The sequence below is a fragment of the Amblyraja radiata genome, chromosome 4 (assembly GCF_010909765.2).
Source record: "Amblyraja radiata isolate CabotCenter1 chromosome 4, sAmbRad1.1.pri, whole genome shotgun sequence".
In the NCBI taxonomy this organism is placed as follows: domain Eukaryota; kingdom Metazoa; phylum Chordata; class Chondrichthyes; order Rajiformes; family Rajidae; genus Amblyraja; species Amblyraja radiata.
The window spans coordinates 108895106-108916035 of record NC_045959.1 but is presented as its reverse complement, the minus strand read 5'-3'; the positions used below and the strand labels follow the sequence as shown (position 1 = coordinate 108916035).

General features: G+C 42.2%; 1 protein-coding gene across 1 annotated transcript; it reads right to left on the bottom strand.

Moving 5' to 3' along the window:
* Window positions 1–1417: 1417 nt before the first annotated feature.
* On the bottom strand, window positions 1418–20712 carry e2f5 (E2F transcription factor 5). Its single transcript, XM_033020197.1, has 9 exons — window positions 20516–20712; window positions 15297–15406; window positions 11388–11549; window positions 11174–11217; window positions 9721–9785; window positions 7005–7266; window positions 6594–6803; window positions 4687–4731; window positions 1418–2561 (listed from the first exon to the last, which is right to left on the bottom strand). Exons 1-9 carry the CDS (start codon window positions 20681–20683, stop codon window positions 2446–2448), a joined length of 1182 nt encoding a protein of 393 aa, XP_032876088.1. The 5' UTR covers window positions 20684–20712; the 3' UTR covers window positions 1418–2445.
* Between the last annotated feature and the right edge of the window lie 218 nt (window positions 20713–20930).

Sequence of the window (20930 nt, the reverse complement as noted above, 5' to 3'; positions counted from 1 at the left end):
GCCCTTGCCCATCCAAATGCCTGTATAACACCCCTGTGTGCCTGGGTCCTGGACTTTCTCACCACCAGGCCCGAGGTAGTCAAGATGGGAGGGAATACATCAAAGTCCCTCACCCTGAGCACAGGATCCCCCCAGGGTTGCGTCCTCAGCCCCCTATTGTACTCCCTGTACACATGACTGTGTGGCTAGGTTCAGCTCCAACTCAATAATCAAGTTTGCTGATGACACTGTGGTGGTGGGCCTGATCTCAGACAACGATGAGAAGGCCTACCGGGAGGAGGTGGCTGATCTGGCACTCTGGTGTCAGGACAACAGCCTCCTCTTGAACATCAAAAAAACTAAGGAGCTGATCGTGGACTTTAGGAGGGCACATCATCCGAGGATGTACACACCATTGAGGATAAATGGGGATACTGTGGATAGGGTGAGCTGTTTTAAATAGAGTCCACATCTCTGAGGATATGACATGGACATCACACGCCGCAGCACTCGTGAGTAGGGCAAGGCAGCGCCTTTACCACCTCAGGCAATTGAGGAAATTCAGAGTGTCTCCGAGGATCCTCCAGTGCTTCTACTCAGCGGCTGTGGAAAGCATCTTGTCCGGAAATATTACAATCTGGTTTGGGAATTGCTCTGCCCAGGACAAGAAGGCTCTGCAGAGAGTAGTGCGTTCGGCCGAACGCACTATGGGAACTTCACTCGCCCCTCTGCAGGAACTATACATCAGGAGGTGCAACTCCAGAGCCAATAAGATCATGGGAGACCCCCTCCACCCCTGCAACGGACAGTTCCAGCTGCTCCGTTCAGGCAAACGCCTCCGTTGCCATGCTGTGAGAACGGAGAGGTTGAGAAGGAGTTTCTTCCCAGACCAGGGACTAACTTTACTGTATCACTCTACTGCTTTTATAAAAATTGCTGTTTTTTCCCCTTTTTCCTTCCGCCCACAATATTTAATATGTAAAAGAATATGTGATTCTGTTCCATTCTGTTTGTAGTTTGTTTGTTTGTCTTTTTGCACAAAGCCCGCGAACATTGCCACTTTTCATTTCACTGCACAGAAGCACAACATTTACCAACCTCCAGTCTTCCGCCACCTCTCCTGTATTTAAGGATGACTCTTAAATTTAAACCAGGGCTTCCGCAGTTTCCTCTCTAGTTTCCCACAATGTCCTCAGATATATCTGATCAGGCCCTGGAGATGTCAACCTTCATACACTGAAGTACCTTCAGTACTTCTTCGATGGTAACACTAACGCTGTTTTTATAACGCTGTGATAAATGATCTTGATTCTTTCATGACCATATTATAGAGATTAAATTCAGAAGCCTCATCCACTGAGAGGAACCAGAGACACTGGTAACCTTGAGTACCACTAAGTTTATTTTTTTAAAGTAAAAGGATTCCAACAGCAGAGGATGAAAGTTTTATCTTTTGTACCTTTTATTTAAAAAAAAGAACACAACTTTGGTCAATATAAAAACGGAATAGTACAAAGAACGTTCTTGCTTGTAATTCTACACTATAGGCACTCCAATGGACAACTTTATCCATGTATAAAAATGCAAATGTAAACATTCTGCGAGATGTACAAAGTAGTTAAGCCCAAACAGTCACTTAGACCAACTGGTAATCAAAGTTAATTCACAAATCCAACAGAAAGTTGGAGGAGATAGGATGCATAATTATTTGCATAATTACCAATAAACTACCAAAACAAAAATCCATTTACTGCCTATGTTATAATCCAATCAAATTAACCATATTACTGTGAATTTTACTCGCCAATAGATTTATTTTGCAGAAATGACAAAAATATTCCAGATGGATATTGTTAGGTCTGTTGGGAGCTTTCAGCTTTTAACTATCCTTCTCTAATACATACTTCAACCTTTGATCTGAAAATGTGCTGGATTAATAGTAGTGAAATTGGTCTAATACTCTTATAGAAAAACACACCCTGTGGTCAACTAACAGCACATTAGGAGACTACTTAAATCAGTTCTAATGTGAGGCAGGTGTCCCTGTCATTATATTACAAGACAAAAAATTCTCCTAAAGTGCAAGAATCAAAAGGCACTTACAAAAATGTGCAGTGTATTAAAAAAAACATTCTTTTTTCTGCCACCCAAGGCTGTAGAAAAGTAATTAGTGAAGCAAAATACCTTTGTAAATAACATTAAAGGAGACTAGTCCTTGGCAGTATCACATTCATTATAAAATATTCTATTGTGTGTACCACGTGGCAGTGTTATAAAACAAACTAAACCATTGTATAAAAATGCCTATGCAAGACTTAAACATACAAAAAGGACACAAGTTCAGAAACCTTAAACTTTTGCTTGAAAACGCTGTACAGAACTTCACAATTAGAATAATGTAGTTTCTGAAGGCTGAACTGGTGGTCCAGAGGTAGATTAGACATCCTGGAATGTGTGTTACATTGATTAAAATCGACAATTCAAAATCTGTACATCAAAAAGATCACAGACACCTTCATTTTCATCCAGGTTGAAACTGTATTCATCAACTGGTGGGGGAGAAAGTCGAAGAAGCGGAAACACTGTCAAGAGAAACAGACCACACAATTACTTGAGGTAAATAGTAGTTTAAAGATTAAGTCAAAACGTTAGTCATCTGTTGCAAACAACTTATTCAGAGTATTTCTCCTCTTTTGCATTCAATCTGGGATGCATTTTCTGTTTCTTGTATGTGAATACATGGCCAATAAACTTATTCATTCATTCAAAATCCTAAATATAGTGAGTTGAGGCTAGTATTTATTTCTGAGCCTCAGTGACTATTGACAGATAGTGTATCCAGGGCCAATCTGAAAATGGGAATTAGGAATGCCAAACTCAATCACAAACGGCGGATTGAGGAGCACTTCCAAAACAACTCTGACCCCAGGCGCATGTGGCAAGGAATCAAATCCCTTGCCGATTACCAGAAAGTTAACACCCCTCCCCCAGACAACGCCACCCTTCCTGACGAGCTAAACCATTTCTATGCTCGCTTTGACCGAGATAACAAAACCCCAGCCATCAAAGTTGCTCCACCCCCAAATGAACAACCCCTCAGTCTCTCCACCTCTGCTGTACAAGATGCACTGAGCAAGGTGAATGAGCGCAAAGCTGCCGGCCCCGATGGCATCCCTGGCCGGGTGCTTAGGGCATGTGCTGGACAACTATCCCCAGTCTTTACCGCCATTTTCAATCTCTCACTGGCCCAGGGTGTTGTCCCCATTTGCCTCAAGACATCAACCATCGTGCCAGTGCCCAAACAGTCAGCCACAGGGAGCCTCAACGATTTCCGCCCAGTGGCACTCACCCCTGTCATTGCTAAGTGCTTTGAGCGGCTGATCTTGGCTCACCTCAAAGCCAGCCTCCCCCCCCACACTGGACCCCCATCAGGGTGCCTACCGGGCCAACAGGTCTACAGAGGACGCCATATCGGCGGCCCTACACTCTGCCCTGACCCACCTGGACAACAACAACTCCTACATCAGGTTGCTGTTCATTGATTTCAGCTCCGCTTTTAACACTGTCATCCCCGCCAGCTTGATCACCAAACTCAGCGGGCTTGGCATCTCCACCTCCCTCTGCAACTGGACACTGGATTTCCTCACCAACAGACCACAGTCTGTTAGGGTCAACAACCTCACCTCCACCACTATAACACTGAACACCGGCGTGCCACAGGGCTGTGTGCTCAGCCCTCTCCTCTACTCCCTCTTCACCCACGACTGCATCCCTAAGTACGGATCCAACGCCATCATTAAGTTTGCTGACGACACCACGGTGGTAGGACTGATCAGTGACAACGATGAGTCAGCCTACAGAGAGGAGGTCCAGCACCTGACAACCTGGTGTGCCAACAATAACCTCGTCCTCAACTCCAAGAAGACGAAGGAAATTATTGTCGACTTCAGGAAGGTCAGAGGGGGCAGACATACCCCCATCCATATAAACGGGACTGAGGTGGAGCGCGTCTCCAGCTACAAATTCGTCGGGGTACACATCTCGGAGGATTTGTCCTGGTCCCTCAACACCTCCAAGCTGATCAAAAAGGCACAGCAGCGCCTTTACTTCCTGAGGAGGCTCAAGAAAGCCCACCTGTCCCCCCAGATCCTGACCAACTTCTACCGGTGTACCATCGAGAGCATCCTGACCACCTGCTTCACGGTATGGTACAGCAGCTGCACTGTTGCGGACAGGAAGGCACTACAACGGGTGGTGAAAACCGCGCAGCACATCATCGGTGCCCCGCTCCCTGCCATGGATGCCCTCCACCGCACACGGTGTCTGAAACGGGCTGGGAAGATCATTAAAGACCCCTCCCACCCCAACCATGGACTGTTTGCCCTCCTCCCATCAGGGAGGCGGTACAGGAGCCTCAGGTCTCGTACCAGTAGGATGAGGAACAGCTTCTACAATCATACCGTCGCATTGCTGAACTCGGAGTCCCGCCGATAGATTCCTCCGGTCCCTCCGTCCCCATTGTTTAATTATTCTGTATTTTTTATTATTCTGTATCCTCTTTTTTTTTAAATTTCTATATTGCACTACTACGGACTGACGCAAAACTGCATTTCGTTGTACCCATACTCAGTATTTGTGCAATGACATTAAAGTTGAATTGAATTGAATTGAATTGTGTAATCACAGGAGCATTGATGACAGACTTACCATCTGATGATATGAATTCATCCATTATGTCTCCATCAATAGTAGCTGAAAAAAAAAATCAAAGTTTACAGGTATTGTGAGAAACAAAGTAAAACACCATAATATTGATATCAATGGATATTTTTACGGCAGAGATAGATTAGTGTAAGTTGATTAGCATTCTGCATATGTCAGGAGTTACGGGGAGAAGGCAGGAGAATAAGGATAGGAGAGATAGATCAGCCATGATTGAAAGCAGAGTAGACTTTGATGGACTGAATGGCCTAATTCTGCTCCTATCGCTTATGAACATATGAATAACCCAAGACCTCTGCTGTCAAAATATTCTCAACACATTGAATGTATTTACCAAAGGATTTACTCTCTCAACACTAGCAATCAAGACCATGCCAAGTTTGATAAGGCAGAAATTATTCTCCATCCAGGCATCATCAGGTCTGATGAATGGTCTCGACCCGAAACATCACCCATTCCTTCTCTTCAGAGATGCTGCCCGTCCTGCATTTTACTCCAGCATTTTGAGTCTACCTTCGATTTAAACCAGCATCTGCAGTTCCTTCCTACACATCATCAGGTTTAAGTCAGGTGCACGGATTGCAAAGGTTTAGAGGGATATGGACCAAATGTCTAAGTTCATAAGTGATAGGAGCAGAATTAGGCCATTCGGCCCAATGAATTTCCACCACCATTCAATCATGGCTGATCTATCTTTCCCTCTCAACCACATTCTCCTGCCCTTTCTCCAATACCCTTGACTAATCAAGAATCTGTCAATCTCTGCCTTAATAATATCTAGTGGCTAGGCCTCCACAGTCGTCTGTGGCAATGAATTCCATAAATGGGACTAGCTTACACGGGGCATCTTAATTGGCATGGATGAATAGGGCCGAATGGTCTGCTTCTGTGCTGTATGCACCTAAACTAACACTCCAACAATACACCATCAGCCAGACTATAGCACTCTCATTGCATAAGCCTCTGCATTCAATGTTTTCGCCAACTACACTGGTGTTGTAGTTTGCACTTTGTACAGCTTAAACCACAGTTAACCAACATTAAACTTGACAACAGTACCTAACCTGCGAGCACAAACCAGTTGCAGAGAAACCACAGTGTCGTAAATTGACAATTTACCAATATAACAATCCCTTCCCCCCCCACCCCAATATTTGTCAAACTATTTTTTCATACTGTCTGTCACAGGTGCTGCCAAGTGTTCAGTATTTTGCAGTTATTTTGATTGAATTGAATTGATTGAAAGACAACATAGATCAGGCCCTTCAGCCCACGCTGATCATTAATCATCCATCCATTAATCATTCATCCACACTAGTTCCATGTTATTCCACTTGCACATCCACTCCCAACATACCGGGGGCAATTTACCGAGGCCAATTAACCTAAAAATCCACACGTCTTTGGGATGTGGGAAGAAACCAAAGCACCTGGAGGTCACAGGGAGAAGGTGCAATCTCCACACACACACACACACAGCACCCGAGGTCAGGATTAAACTCAGATCTTTGACACAGCGGCAGCAGCTCTACCAGCTGTGCCACCCTTACTTCTTAAGTGTGCTACTATAGCAAGCAAACCAACTTTAGTCAGAGCCTGTGAGCACAAAATCTACTGAGCCAGCCCACATTCACAACCAGCAATATCTTTGAAGGTAATAATCAATCCTGACAACAGAGTACTCATTATTTCACTCAATCCTCAATTTTTGCAGACAAAGAAATTGAGTCAATTACAATTTTTGCCACCTTTAAAGTGCGATAAAGGTCGCGTTGAGATATTCTTCAGAGTAAAAAATAAAAATGGGAACAGAATCAAGCAGGATTAAGTTATAATTGTCAATTATTCCTCAGACATCCCAGAATATTTATCTTAAAGTTTTCTTTTCTTACCACTTGACTCTTCAGTCTTTATTTGCTCATATGATGTTGGTGGATGCTTGAGAAGGCTCCCAACCTCTACTGGAAGCAGTGACTGTAATCCATTTTGCTCCCGAATGTTCTGTAGTGATTCAGTTGTCGCCCCTCTGTAAATCTCTGGTGCGTCTGCCGCACTTGAATAAGGGGCTTCTGGTGCAATGCTAGGTAACTGGATGCCACAATCTGATTTTAAAAGTTAGAACATTTAAACCAACACAAAAGAAACAGGCATCAACTTACTTCTCCTTACCAAAAATACGAGGTAACCAATACAATTTTATATTATCAGATATAATAACGAATGTTCAAAAGAGTTGTACTGAAGGCTTTTATCTTTTGTGCATAACATACACTAATGTATGCCACTAATATTCAATCACTTACCAGATGGTGGTCTGGATAGTGGAACCTGAGCAACATACGATTCCTTTAATGAGGGAATTTGGTTTGATGGTGGAGACAAAGGGAATTTTTGAGAGGTTGATGGCAGCCCAATACCTTGTTGTGGCTGCATTAGGTCATCTGGTGGAGGAACTGGAAATACAACAGGCTTCGAGCACTTGGACTCTTTATTAATGAGAAGAACATGAATAGGTCCTGATTGACTCTTCAAATTAATCTGGTATTTTTTTTGTCCATTTGGTCCCTTTATTAGGAAGAGAAAATAAATTAAAATCCATTGTCAATAAACATATATAAATATTGCTCAATTTTATATGCCAAGTATATAGTTTAAAAGATGCCAGTTAATCTGTTGTGCATCTGAACATATAATTAAAGCTGGTTTTAGTGCTTACATCTTGTTTTTTTCCCACTCATGGTCTTTGAATATGGGCATTACTTGAATAACCTTAACACTATTGTTATTTAACACTATAACCGTAATACTATTTATGCACATCCAGTAACAGTGAGTAGTACCCCTCTGTTTGGAATTTGACAGAATTTGAATTCTTGAGATTACTTCAGGTTTTTATCATCATTCATCTAAGAACAATAACCACAAAGCTATTTACAACATTATATTTTGTTCATATATTGTTTATATTTTTCCCTCTTTCTCTTTTGTGTCTCTTTCCTGTTTTCACCTTTCATTCATTTTTTTGTTAAGCAAATAATTAATATTTAACAAATATAACCATATAACAATTACAGCACGGAAACAGGCCATCTCGACCCTTCTAGTTCGTGCCGAACACGTATTCTCCCCTAGTCCCATATACCTGCGCTCAGACCATAACCCTCCATTCCTTTCCCGTCCATATAACTATCCAATTTATTCTTAAATGATAAAAACGAACCTGCCTCCACCACCTTCACTGGAAGCTCATTCCACACAGCCACCACTCTCTGAGTAAAGAAGTTCCCCCTCATGTTACCCCTAAACTTCTGTCCCTTAATTCTCAAGTCATGTCCCCTTGTTTGAATCTTCCCTACTCTCAGTGGGAAAAGCTTATCCACGTCAACTCTGTCTATCCCTCTCATCATTTTAAAGACCTCTATCAAGTCCCCCCTTAACCTTCTGCGCTCCAAAGAATAAAGCCCTAACTTGTTCAACCTTTCTCTGTAACTTAGTTGCTGAAACCCAGGCAACATTCTAGTAAATCTCCTCTGTGCTCTCTCTATTTTGTTGACATCCTTCCTATAATTAGGCGACCAAAATTGTACACCATACTCCAGAATTGGCCTCACCAATGCCTTGTACTATTTGGCCTCACCAATGCCAAATACTGCTAAAGATTCTTTCAAATTTGCCCCCTACCAATAATTCTTAAGTCCTATTTGACTATTGAGAGCACATTCTAAAATGAAAAGTTAAATTGAAATGCTTAAATATTACAGAAATAAAATTTGAATGTTGTATTAAAATGTTCAAAAGATTCCAGATTTGGATCGAATGTTCAATTCTTAACATTAAAGAACAACGTTTAAATGTATTTATTAATATTAGCACATGGGTAGAATTATTCATGTAAATGACACGTAAATGACTACAGTGCAACCAGAAGATTGAGCTAATCATTAACTCCATTCACATTTTGTTAACAGTTTCAATAATGTAAACATTATTTATCGTTCAGTCCTAGTTAACTGTAGATTTGCTTTCTGCTATTTACATGCACACTTTACGGAACCAACCAACCTCAGTATAAATACTGTGATCAGGTTCCAGACTATTGTGTTATACAGTAGGCTCCCTACTGTGAACTGTTGGAATAGAGCAACCCGTTTACACAGATGGGTATTGTGGTTTCACAACTGATCTGTGCTCCAAAGTATCCAAACATTCAATTCAAGCGTTCAAGATTCTATCATTTGCAGTTCTTTGTATCTCCATTTGCTTCAGCTAATGTAATTTATTTGTATTATTTAAGCATTTTAATATATTTATTAGAAAACTGTTGAATTAATTTTTTTGGGGGGGGCGGGGGGGTGTTGGGTACAAAGTAGAAGAGCTCAGAGCATACAGTTAATATAGATTTAAAGTACCTAACAGACACAAAATGCTGCAGTAAGTCAGCGGGACAGGCAGCATCCCTGGATAGAGGAATCTCTCCAGAGATGCTGCCTGTCCCGAGTTACTCCAGCATTTTGTGTCTATCTTCAGTGTAAGCCAGCATCTGCAGTTCCTTCCTATACATTTAATGTACCCAACGTTCTTCGTTTCAGCTATTGAAAGCTAGTTGAAGTCAACAGCCCACTTGAAGAATTATACCCCTAAGATTGCAGCAATCCCTCAATAACACACTGGACTGTTGGCCTACGATGACTTTCAACATTTGAATTTACAATCATCGACCCAGAGCCAAGAAATACAAACTGAACCTGTAATAATATTTTAAAAGAAAGCAGACAACTTTACTGTTAAGAGTTATACAAAATAATATATTTTGGCTTTTATAGGGGACAGGCAGTTATGGAGGGAATGGAAAGTTTGGATCAATCATGACCTGGGAATTTAACTTTACTGATTGTTTATTACAATGCGTGTTGTAATATCTACCTCGTCTGGAGGACACATTCCTGCCACTCCTTATTAAAATGTTAATTCAAATGTCCTGCAATTAACAGAGGAGTATTTGACCACAGTAAAACATACCAGTTGAGGAGTTGGAACTTCAAGTTGTGTACCAGAAGGGGCCTGGATGGCAAGAAGTGTATCACCTGTTATAAAACCACCAACAGATTAGAACTTTGTTTCTGATCAACTCGGTATCTGAATCAAGTTCCTACTATCATTACATAAATGGATTTTAAAAGGTATATTCAATAGTTACTTGAAATTACTGATTCTCCACATAAGATTGAGAACTTCCACATTATGAACTTGTAACACAAAGTTTTAAACATTTGAAGCAAACAGCTTGAGAAATTGCAGACAAATTGACATTTGTCAATTTAAATTAACAGATTTTTTTATTTCCCAAAAGCAGAGTCATCTTCAGAATTCTAAGTACCATACAATAAGCACCAATGACTGCAAGTACGAGAAAATAGAGTTAAGCACTGGATTTTTCTATTCTTTCAGCATAAGCAATTTCCTCAAACTTCTGAACTATGTGCAGAAAATTCATTTTAAACCCACTTTCATATTTCATGGTGGGACACATTAAATTAGCATAGGGCTTTTAAAACTGCAGTTTAAATTGCATGGGGTGACACAGCGGCGCAGCGGTAGAGTTGCTGCCTTACAGCGCTGAAGACCCGGGTTCGATACTGACTACAAATGGTGTCTGTATGATCTCCCTGTGACCGCGTGGGTTTTTTCCCCAACTGCTCCAGTTTCCTCCCACACTCCAAAGATGTTCAGGTTTGTAGATTAATTGGCTTTGCTAAAAAAATAGTCAATTGTCCCTAGTGTGTAGGAGAGCGCTACTGTACACTGGATGGCATGAACTCGCGGTGGGCTGTAGGGCCTGTTTCTACGCTGTATCTTTAAAGTTTAAAGCTGTGAAATGTAGCTCTAAACGCGTTCTATTTGCTCGCAAACTTCTTTGTTGCCAATGTATTATTTTGTATTTTGTGGGAATGAAACGTTGGACAGATTTATTCTTTCCGAGTGCTTCATTGTCGCTAAAACCTTAAAAGCAAAAGGTATCTACAAGATTTAGACAAATTAATTGTTAAAAATAAGAATATAATTTTCATATGGATCCCATTCATTAAACTTATTGTGGCCCACGAGGACAAAAGTCTTGGAGATCACTTGTTAACATTTTAAGAAGCCTAGTTCAAGGGATAAAAATGATGAAAATAAACAGCATAGTATGTTGCCAATTCATGTTGTTAACCATCACTCTGGTTCTGTTCCTGGACAGTGCCAAAGAACTACTCCGTACACATACAATACTATAGGGAGACAATCACGGGAGGATCATGTCTCTCATCACAAGGCGATGCAAGGAAGAGTGCTTGGGAGAGTGTTAAACCAACACGCTTCAGAGAGTGTTAAACCAATACTGTTTGGTGATGATGGGGCAAGTGGAAATTGAACATAGCATCTTCTTAGAATAGACAAGCAGAAAATTGTAACTAAAAAGGTATTAACAAACCTTGAAAGCAATTGCAGACGTCTTCATGAGTTGTATATGCCAATGTAAAACAGTTAAGGAGAATGACAAATGATAATAGTCACAGACAGATATAGCAAGGAAATGCTCCCCCCTCCCCGATTCTGTTTGCAATAATTCTAATTGACTCTCCCAACATTCCTGACAACTTCCCCATAAATAATAAAAAATAATGTAACTTGACAAGAAAGGATATCTATTATTGTGTGTATTGTCAGTTATGTTTTCAATACTCTGCTGTAGCCATATTTTCTGTTGATCTAGCTCTTTTTCCTTTGTTTCCAGTTCTTCAATCTCTGCCTTTAGGTATCTCAGTCGATCAATGATTTCCTTTGTATTGCAACCAGGACCAACACCCCTATTAAAAGAAAACAAATTATATAGCCAGAGCAAAACAGATAATCAATTTTGCTACATCTGTAAAATCATGTCTTCAATCAACAAATCATTTTATAATCATTAGAAAAACAATGTATGAAATTAGCATTATTGACAATCTAAAGACAGACAAATGCTAGTTGCATATAATACTAATGTACTGAAACCTGCTCAATAGCTAATGGAGAAATATAACGACACAGTGCTCATTAATAAGTATTGTTTAACAAATAAAGGAGTAATAAAAATAGAATCGCCTATTAACCTGAACAAATCAAATGTATAAGTTTATACATAGATCCAGATTATATATGTATTTTGAATAGATAGACAATAGACAAAAGATGCAGGAGGAGGCCATTCGGCCCTCCGAGCCAGCACTGCCATTCAATGTGATCATGGCTGATCATCCACAATCAGTACCCTGTTCCTGCCTTCTACCCATATCCACTGATCCGCCGCTATTTTTAAGTGTTCTATCTAACTCTCTCTTGAAAGCATCCAGAGAATTGGCCTCCACTGCCTTCTTTGGCAGAGAATTCCATAGATTCAATAGACAATAGGTGCAGGAGTAGACCATTCGGCCCTTCGAGCCAGCACCACCATTCAATGTAATCATGGCAGATCATTCAAATTCAGTACCCCGTTCCTGCCTTCTCCCCATATCCCTTGACTCCGCTATCTTTAAGAGCTCTTTCTTAACTCACTATAGAAAGCATCCAGAGAATCAGCTTCCACCAGTCCTCTGAGGTAGAGAATTCCAGACTCACGCCCCTCTGTGTGAAAAGGTTTTTCCTCATCTCTGTTCTAAATGACTTACCCCTTATTCTTAAACTGTGGCCCCTGGTTCTGGACTCCCCCAACATCGGGAACATGTTTCCTGCCTCTAGCAGGTCCAAACCCTTAATAATCTTATATGTTTCAATAAGATCCCCTTTCATCCTTCTAAATTCCAGAGTATACAAGCCCAGCCGCTCCAAGAGTAGGAGTAAACGGGTCCTTTTCAGAATGGCAGGCAGTGACTAGTGGGGTACGGCAAGGCTCAGTGCTGGGACCCCAGCTATTTACAACATCACTGGATGTTTTCAAGAGAGAGTTAGACTTAGCTCTTAGGGCTAAGGGAATCAAGGGATATGGGGAAAAAGCCGGAACGGGGTACTGATTTTGGATGATCAGCCATGATCATATTGAAATGCGGTGCTGGCTCGAAGGGCCGAATGGCCTACTCCTGCACCAATTTTCTATGTTTCCTATAAATTTGCATGTTGAAATACTGTGGTTACACTGGCTACCATCCAATCCAATCCAATTAAACTGTTCCCGTGTTTAAAAAAATGTCAGAAAATGGCCACCACCGAATCCACTATTTCTTGAGCTACTTCGGAATATTTCAGTACTCTGGAATGCCGACCATTGTGTCATTGTGATTTATCTGTTCCTAATCCATTCAGTTTACTCAAGGCCATTTCTCTCTTAATACTGATTGTATTTAGTTTCTCCCTCTCACTAGACACTGCGTTCCCCAACATTCCAGGGAAGTTATTTGCATCCAACATTGTGAAGACAGAACAAAAGTCTCTGCAATCTTACTCTCTCTTTCTACTTTGCCCTTCCTAATCAATCCCTCCTTTGTTGAATTCTAAACTGATCCCAATCTTCAGATTGTTTAAGAAGGAACCGCAGATGCTGAAGAAAGGTCTCGACCCGAAACATCGCCTATTTCCTTCGCTCCATAGATGCTGCCTCACCCGCTGAGTTTCTCCAAAATTTTAGTCTACCCAATCTTCAGATTTGCTATTTTTCTGGCCTTTTTCATATTTCTTTTCCTTAGATCTAATACTATCCCTAATTTCTTTTGAAATCCACCTTTCCTGTTTTATGTTTGCACCCAACATGCATATGATTATTATAACACATCCATGCACTCTTTGATTACCAACTGCAGCCTATCCCCAATTTATCAGTTATCTTCTCATAGACTAAAGCAAAAATACTGCAGATGCTGGAAATCTGAAATGAACAGGAAATAGTGGAAACACTCAGTAGATCAGGCAACATAATTTCCAGTGTGTAGGAAGGAACTTCAGATGTTGGTTTACACTGAAGTTGGGCACAAAATGTTGTAGTATTGCTTCAGTAAAGAAGGGTCTAGACTTGAAATGCCACCTATTCCTTTTTTCCAGAGATGCTGTCAGACCCGCTGAGATACTTCAGCATTTTGTGTCGAACATAATTTCCAGATTTGCTATGTTGTGTCATTCTTGTAAATCTTCTCTGTACTTTGTCCTCTCCCTTGAGATTCTGCCAAAAACCCTCCTAGGCAGGTTATCAGCGACAATGGCCCAATTGATATGATAACCCGCCTAACATCCTTCCTTCTATTCTTCATTACTAGATTATAAGCCTTAAATACAATATTCCTTTCCTTGTTAAAAACCTTCTTATCCTGCTATCTTAAGACAATGTCCACCCGTAGATCCTATTGTTCATGCACTCCCTTTAAAACTGCAGTTAGTATTGGCCCCCAAATTTATTTTTGACATGCATCAAAGTACATTTCTACTTTAAAATTAATCTGCAAAGTCCAGTTCCTACCCTTGTCACAATTTAGATTTCAAATGTTTTCACAATTTTCAAACGGTACGCACTGAATCAAAATCTGGAACATTTGGGGGTGGCACAATAAATCAACTAGTAGAGCCGCTGCTTCACAGTATTGGTGATCTTTGGGTGTTGTTTGTGTGAAGTTTTCAAATTCTCCCTGTGACCAAGTGGGTTTGCTCTGGGAGTTTTGGTTTCCTCCCAAAGGTGTGCAAGCGTAATTGGCACTATGAAATGAGTGAAGGAATCTCGGGCAGATGGGATGTTCAGGGAGGCACAGTGGTGCAGCGGTAGAGTTGCTGCCTTACAGCATCATAGATCCTGACTGTGGATGCTGTCTGTACGGAGATTGTACCCTGTGACCACGTGGGTTTGCTCTGTGCTTTCCTCCCAAAGATATGTGAGCTAGCAGGTTAATTGGCACTGTGAAATGCCCATAATGTCAGTGAGTGGTGGAATCTATGGTAATTCAGGTGAATGTGGGGAAATAATGGGTTTAATGTAAGATTTCTGTAGATAGGTGGTTCAGTGACTTGAGAGTTATACGGCATGGAAACAGCTCTTCGGTTCAGTTCGCTCGTGCCAACTAAGTTGTCTTCGTGAGCTAGTCCTATTGGCCTGTATTTGGCCCATATACCTCTAAACCTTTCTATTCATGTACCCGTCCAAATGTCTTAAATGTTGTAATCGTACCCGCCTCTACAATTCCTCTGGCAGCTTGTTCCATATACCCGTAACCCTCCGTGGAAAAATGTTCCTCAGGTCCCCTTTAAATTTTTCCCCTCACCTAAAATCTTTAACCTCCAGTTTTGGTCCCCTTCCCTTGGGAAAAACAATGTGATCTTATCTATGCCTCTCATGATTTTATAAGCCTCTATGTTCACCCCTCAGCCTCCTTTGCTCGAAGGAAAGCAATCTCACTGCATCCAGTCTCTCTTTATAACTCGAGTCCTCCTGTCCCAATGTGGAGTGAGGACTATTAAAATCACTGCATTCAAACTTTGTCGTCCGTCAATATGAACGTAAACTTTGATGGTTGATGATCAGAACAAATTTGGTGTTGAATGTTCTGTTTCCATGCCGTATCTCTCTATATTATAACATATATTTTGTGACTTTAACTTACTTCCACTGAATGCTGTTTTTTGATTTCTTCTCAATCAAGCCAATTCCTTCTAATACATTGGTGATATCATAGATTCTTCTTTTCTGTCTCACTGCAAGTATATCAGCAGCCTGTAAATAAATATTAAAGGTTTGGTTATTAAAAAGTACTTAAAAGTCTCTGAAAGCATTTCAACAAGAAAATATATTTCAGAAAATGACATATTATACAACGGAGATAGACATAAAATGCTGGAGTAACTCAGCGGGTCAGGCAGCATCACTGTAGAAAATGGATAGGCGACTTTAGAGATACAGCGTGGAAACAGGCCTTTCAGCCCACTGAGTCTACGCCGACCAACAATCACCCCGCACTATCCAACACACTGGGGACAATTTACAAAAGCCAATTAACCTACAAACCTATACTTCTTTGGAGAGTGGCAGGAACAGGAGCACCCAGAGAAAACCTATGCAGTCATGGGGAGAACGTACAAACTCCATACAGACAGCACCTGCAGTCAGGATCGAACCCGGGTGTCTGGCGCCATAAGGCAGAAACTTTACCACTGCGCCACCCTACCGGGTCTGGCCTGAATTTTCTCCAGAAATGCTGCCTGACCTGCTGAGCTACTTCAACATTTTGTGTCTATCTTTGGTATAAACCAGCATCTGCAGTTCCTTTTTATTACATTTTATATACTGACATTTTAGAAACACCTAATACAAATCAAAGTTAAAAATAAGAACATAAAAGATAAACAAATTTTGGGCTTAATATGGTAAAATCCAAATGCACTCATGCTCTTACATATATTCCAAAATGACATGGTGTACACTGTAGAAAATCCAAATAATAAAAACATTATTATTGGAAGATTTGGTATTTTTGGAAAATATTTATGGAAGACCAGGAATGGGTGACGTTTCGGGTAGCGACCCTTCTTCAGACTGATCACACCCGAAACGTCACCCATTCCTTCGCTCCACAGATACTGCCTGTTACTCCAGCATTTTGTGTCCATTTTCGGTTTAAGCAATCTGCAGTTCCTACCAACAAAAATGTCTCCCAATTTAACCATATAACAATTACAGCACGGAAACAGGCCATCTCGACCCTTCTAGTCCGTGCTGAACACGTATTCTCCCCTAGTCCCATATACCTGCGCTCAGACCATAGCCCTCCATTCCTTTCCCGTCCATATAACTATCCAATTTATTTTTAAATGATAAAAACGAACCTGCCTCCACCACCTTCACTGGAAGCTCATTCCACACAGCCACCACTCTCTGAGTAAAGAAGTTCCCCCTCATGTTACCCCTAAACCTCTGTCCCTTAATTCTCAAGTCATGTCCCCTTGTTTGAACCTTCCCTACTCTCAGTGGGAAAAGCTTATCCACGTCAACTCTGTCTATCTCTCTCATCATTTTAAAGACCTCTATCAAGTCCCCCCTTAACCTTCTAGCGCTCCAAAGAATAAAGCCCTAACTTGTTCAACCTTTCTCTGTAACTTAGTTGCTGAAACCCAGGCAACATTCTAGTAAATCTCCTCTGTACTCTCTCTATTTTGTTGACATCCTTCCTATAATTAGGCGACCAAAATTGTACACCATACTCCAGAATTGGCCTCACCAATGCCTTGTACAATTTTAACATTACATCCCAACTTATATACTCAATGCTCTGATTTATAAAGGCCCTAATTCTGCCAGCTCGATGGCCAACATGAACATGGTATGTGGCAAGACTCTATGATTCAGTAGCAATAGGGTAATTAGAGGAAAAGGCCTTTCAGTAACAAGAGAGAGTTAGATATAGCTCTTAGGGCGAAAGGAATCAAGGGCTATGGGCAGAAAGCAGGACCCCTTCAGCCTCCTTTGCTCCAAGGAACACAAACTCAAGTATGTTGTTATTACAGCAATGCCCCAGCACAGGCAAAGTCACGGTGAATCTTCTCTGCACTGTCACTTTGGAAAGTAATTAAAGTAATAAACAAAACACCAACCTAATTAAAAACATTAATAATTATTTAAGGAAAATCAAACTAACTTAACTTTGGGAACCTTTTTAAATAAATGTTAGTAACCCTACTCATACAAAAGGGGCTGCAGGAGATACACAGTTGTTGGTCAAATTTGAAGGATCGGATATGTGTCCATAACTCCGCAGTTGAGGATAGAAAAATGCAGCATAGCACAGGCCCATCTGCTGACAAAATGCACCAAACATGATGTCATGTTAAACTAATCTCCTTGTCCTGAAGGCAGCATGTGATCGAGTCCGACAGAGGCCCTGGTAAAACTGGGCAATCATGTCTCGGGGAAAAAAAGCTCCATCCCGTCAGCCCAGAATCTGTGCAGATTGCAAAATCAGATGAAACAGTACCCTTTCCACAAACCACTGGTCACCCATGATATCTAAGGTATATCATACAGAGGGTTTAATGCACTTCATCTGACACCTGTCAAATACTGGAGTAACTCAACATACTGGAGTGTTTTAGCGCATCAGGCAACAACTCTGGAAGACACAAATAGGCAACATTTCAGTTTGGGAACCTTCTTCAGACCCAACCTGGAACATCAGCTATTTTCCCGCTGAGTTTCTCCAGCATTTTTGTGTACCTTCGATCTTCCAGCATCTGCAGTTCCTTCTTGAACACATCAGCTATTTATGTGTTTTAGGGATGATACTTGACCCACTGAGGTACTCCAACTCATTGAGGTTTTGTAAAACAGCATCTGCAGTTTCTTGTGTCCATCTTTCAAGTATTTTCTTTGACAATAAAACAAGTTCACATCTGTGGAATTCTCTACCACAGAAGGTAGTGGTGGCCAATTCACAGGATATATTTAGCAAGCTAGATAAAACTGTTAGGGCTATTGGAATCAAGGGATATGGGGAGAAAGCAGGAACAGGGTACAGATTTTGGATGATCAGCCATGATCATATTGAATGGTGGTGCTGGCTCAAAGGGCCGAATGGCCTATTCCTGCACCTATTTTCTATGTTTCTATTCTTCAGTACAAGGATAAGTACTTACAGTAATGAATCAGTTTAGCATCTCCTTGTAAAAGGCAACAATTTTCAGAAGCCTGAAAACAAAGGCTTGCAGCCCTCTGCCATCTTTCAGTTATTAATATTATTTTTATTTGCCATTCAATAATACCAATCTTTCTCTAGTTATTTTCCAATAAAGTGACATGACTCTCACATTCACCATAAAGTCAACTGATTATAGACTTTAGCCAAAGGTAGACACAAATTGCTAGAGTAACTCAGCGGGACAGGCAGCATCTCTGGAGAGAAGGATTGGGTAACGTTTCGGGTCGAGACCTTTCTTCAGATTGATGTTAGGGGAGTGGGCGGTACAGAGATAGAATGTAGTCGCAGACAGTAAGACAGGTGGGAGAACTGGGAAGGAGGAGGGGATGGAGAAAAAGGGAAAGCAAGGGATACTTGAAGTTTGAGAAGTCAATGTTCATACCGCTGGGGTGTAAGCTGCCCAAGCGAAATATGAGGAGCTGCTCCTCCAATTTGCGCTGGGCCTCACTCTGACAATGGAGGAGGCCCAGGACAGAAAGGTCAGACTGGGAATGGGAGGAGGAGTTAAAGTGCTGAGCAACCGGGAGATCAGGTAGGTTAATGCAGACTGAGCATAGGTGTTCAGCGAAACGATCGCCGAGCTGGCGCTTGGTCTCGCCAATATACAGTTGACACCTGGAACAGCAGATACAGTAGGTGAGGTTGGATGAAGTGCAAGTGAACCTCTGCCTCACCTGTAAAGTCTGTTGGGGTCCTTGGATGCCATTGAGGGGGGAGGTAAAGGGACAGGTGTTGCATCTCCAGCGGTTGCAGGGGAAAGTAGCTCATCCATCACAGGTACTTACCTCCCCACCATCAAAGGGATCGACAAGAGTCACTGCTTTGAAAAGGCAGTCAGCAACATCAGAGACCCACAGCCTAGCTGCACTCTCATTTCCATCTTACCATTGGGAAGAAGGTATTAGATCCTGAAAACTGTAACATCCAGTTTCAGGAGCAGTGTTATCCCTACAACCATCAGGTTATTTCACGACTTCCAAATAGCTCAGAACTACATAGACTTGGAGGAGTGGTTTTTGTCTTTGCACAATTATTGCTTCTTTGTTTTGAAATTTTTTGTTGTTTAATATGGTGTTTACAGAATACAATGTTTACATATCTGTTATGCTGCTGCAAACAAGAATTTCATTGTTCAGTTTCACGACATATGACTATAAAACAATCTTGAAGTTTAATCCTGCGCAACACAGTCTGAAGAGTGGTTCTGACCCGAAACATCACCTAATCCTTTTCTCCAAATACGCTGCGTGACCTGTTGAGTTACTCCAGCAATTTGTGCCCATCTTCGGCATAAAACAACATCTGCAGTTCCTTCCTATATAGAGGATGCAGATCCCACAAGTGTGGGGCTGGAGATAGACACAAAAAGCTGGAGTAACTCAGCGGGTCAGGCAGCATTTCTGGAGAAAAGGAATTGGTGATTTTTGGGTTGAGACCCTTCTTCAGGCTGAGAGTTGGAGAAAAGGGAAACGAGAGATATAGATGGTACTTAGGAGAAATGAATGAAAAAAACTATAATCAAGGAAAGGAACGATAATCAAGGAGTCCGCTATGGTCGATTGTTGGTTAGGTGATGGCCAATGAATAACATCCTTTCTCCCCCCTCCCCCCAGCAGATATAAAGCAGCCGATTTAACAGAGCGGGTGTAAACAAACACAAATTTAGATGCAGGTGGGAAGCTGGGCTGCAGTGTAAAGGTGACAGCATAATGAGGGGTTTGCAGGTAAGGGGCATACCTGGCTGCTGGCAGCGCTCTTGCTCATGCCCCTCCCCATCCTTGTCCGAGCCCCTGCCCTGCCCGGGGGCTGGTCCTGGGGACCGGATCCCCGGCCTGGCCTGCTTCCAGGTCTATCACCCCACCCTGGCCCAGGGTCTGAGCCCCAGAGTCCCGAACCCTGTACACTGAGCCTGACCTGCTTCACGCCCATGCCCATTGCCCTCCCCTCCCCAGGAACTGGTCCCAGTCCCCCGAGCCCCGGCCAGGTCCAACACCCTGCCCTTGACCCGGTCTCTGAACCCCGCCCACCACCCTCTCCCTCCCCCCTGTCCCCGGTCTGACCTGATCTGACCCGTTTCAGATCCAACACGCCCACCTCCCCCAGGGTCTGAGCCCCGGCCCCTGTCCCGGTCCCACCTGCTTCAAGTCCAACACGCCGTCCTCGGCCTCCTGCAGCAGCGACACGAAGCGCGTGGTGAGCAGCCCGAGGCTCTTCTCGTGCCGGCTCGCGCCGCGCCCGTTGCCGTTGGCACCGTTGGCGCCGTTGGAGCCCAGGCTCGCGCCGCCCTCGGCGAACTCGGCCATGGTCGAGACGTCAGCGGCCGCCGCCGCCGCCAACTCCAGGAAGTGACGTCCATGGCAACGGAACCGAGGGACACGCCCACCCCCCCAACTCTCACTCTGAAGCAAAGATACTTCTTCTTCTATGTAGTTTTTTTTTGGCGGTAAGCAAACAACTTTTTAGTGCATTACCGCACTAAAGTGTGGATCAAATAACATTATAACTTATATACTAATAACCTATATCTTTCCGAACAAATTGGTTACCCTG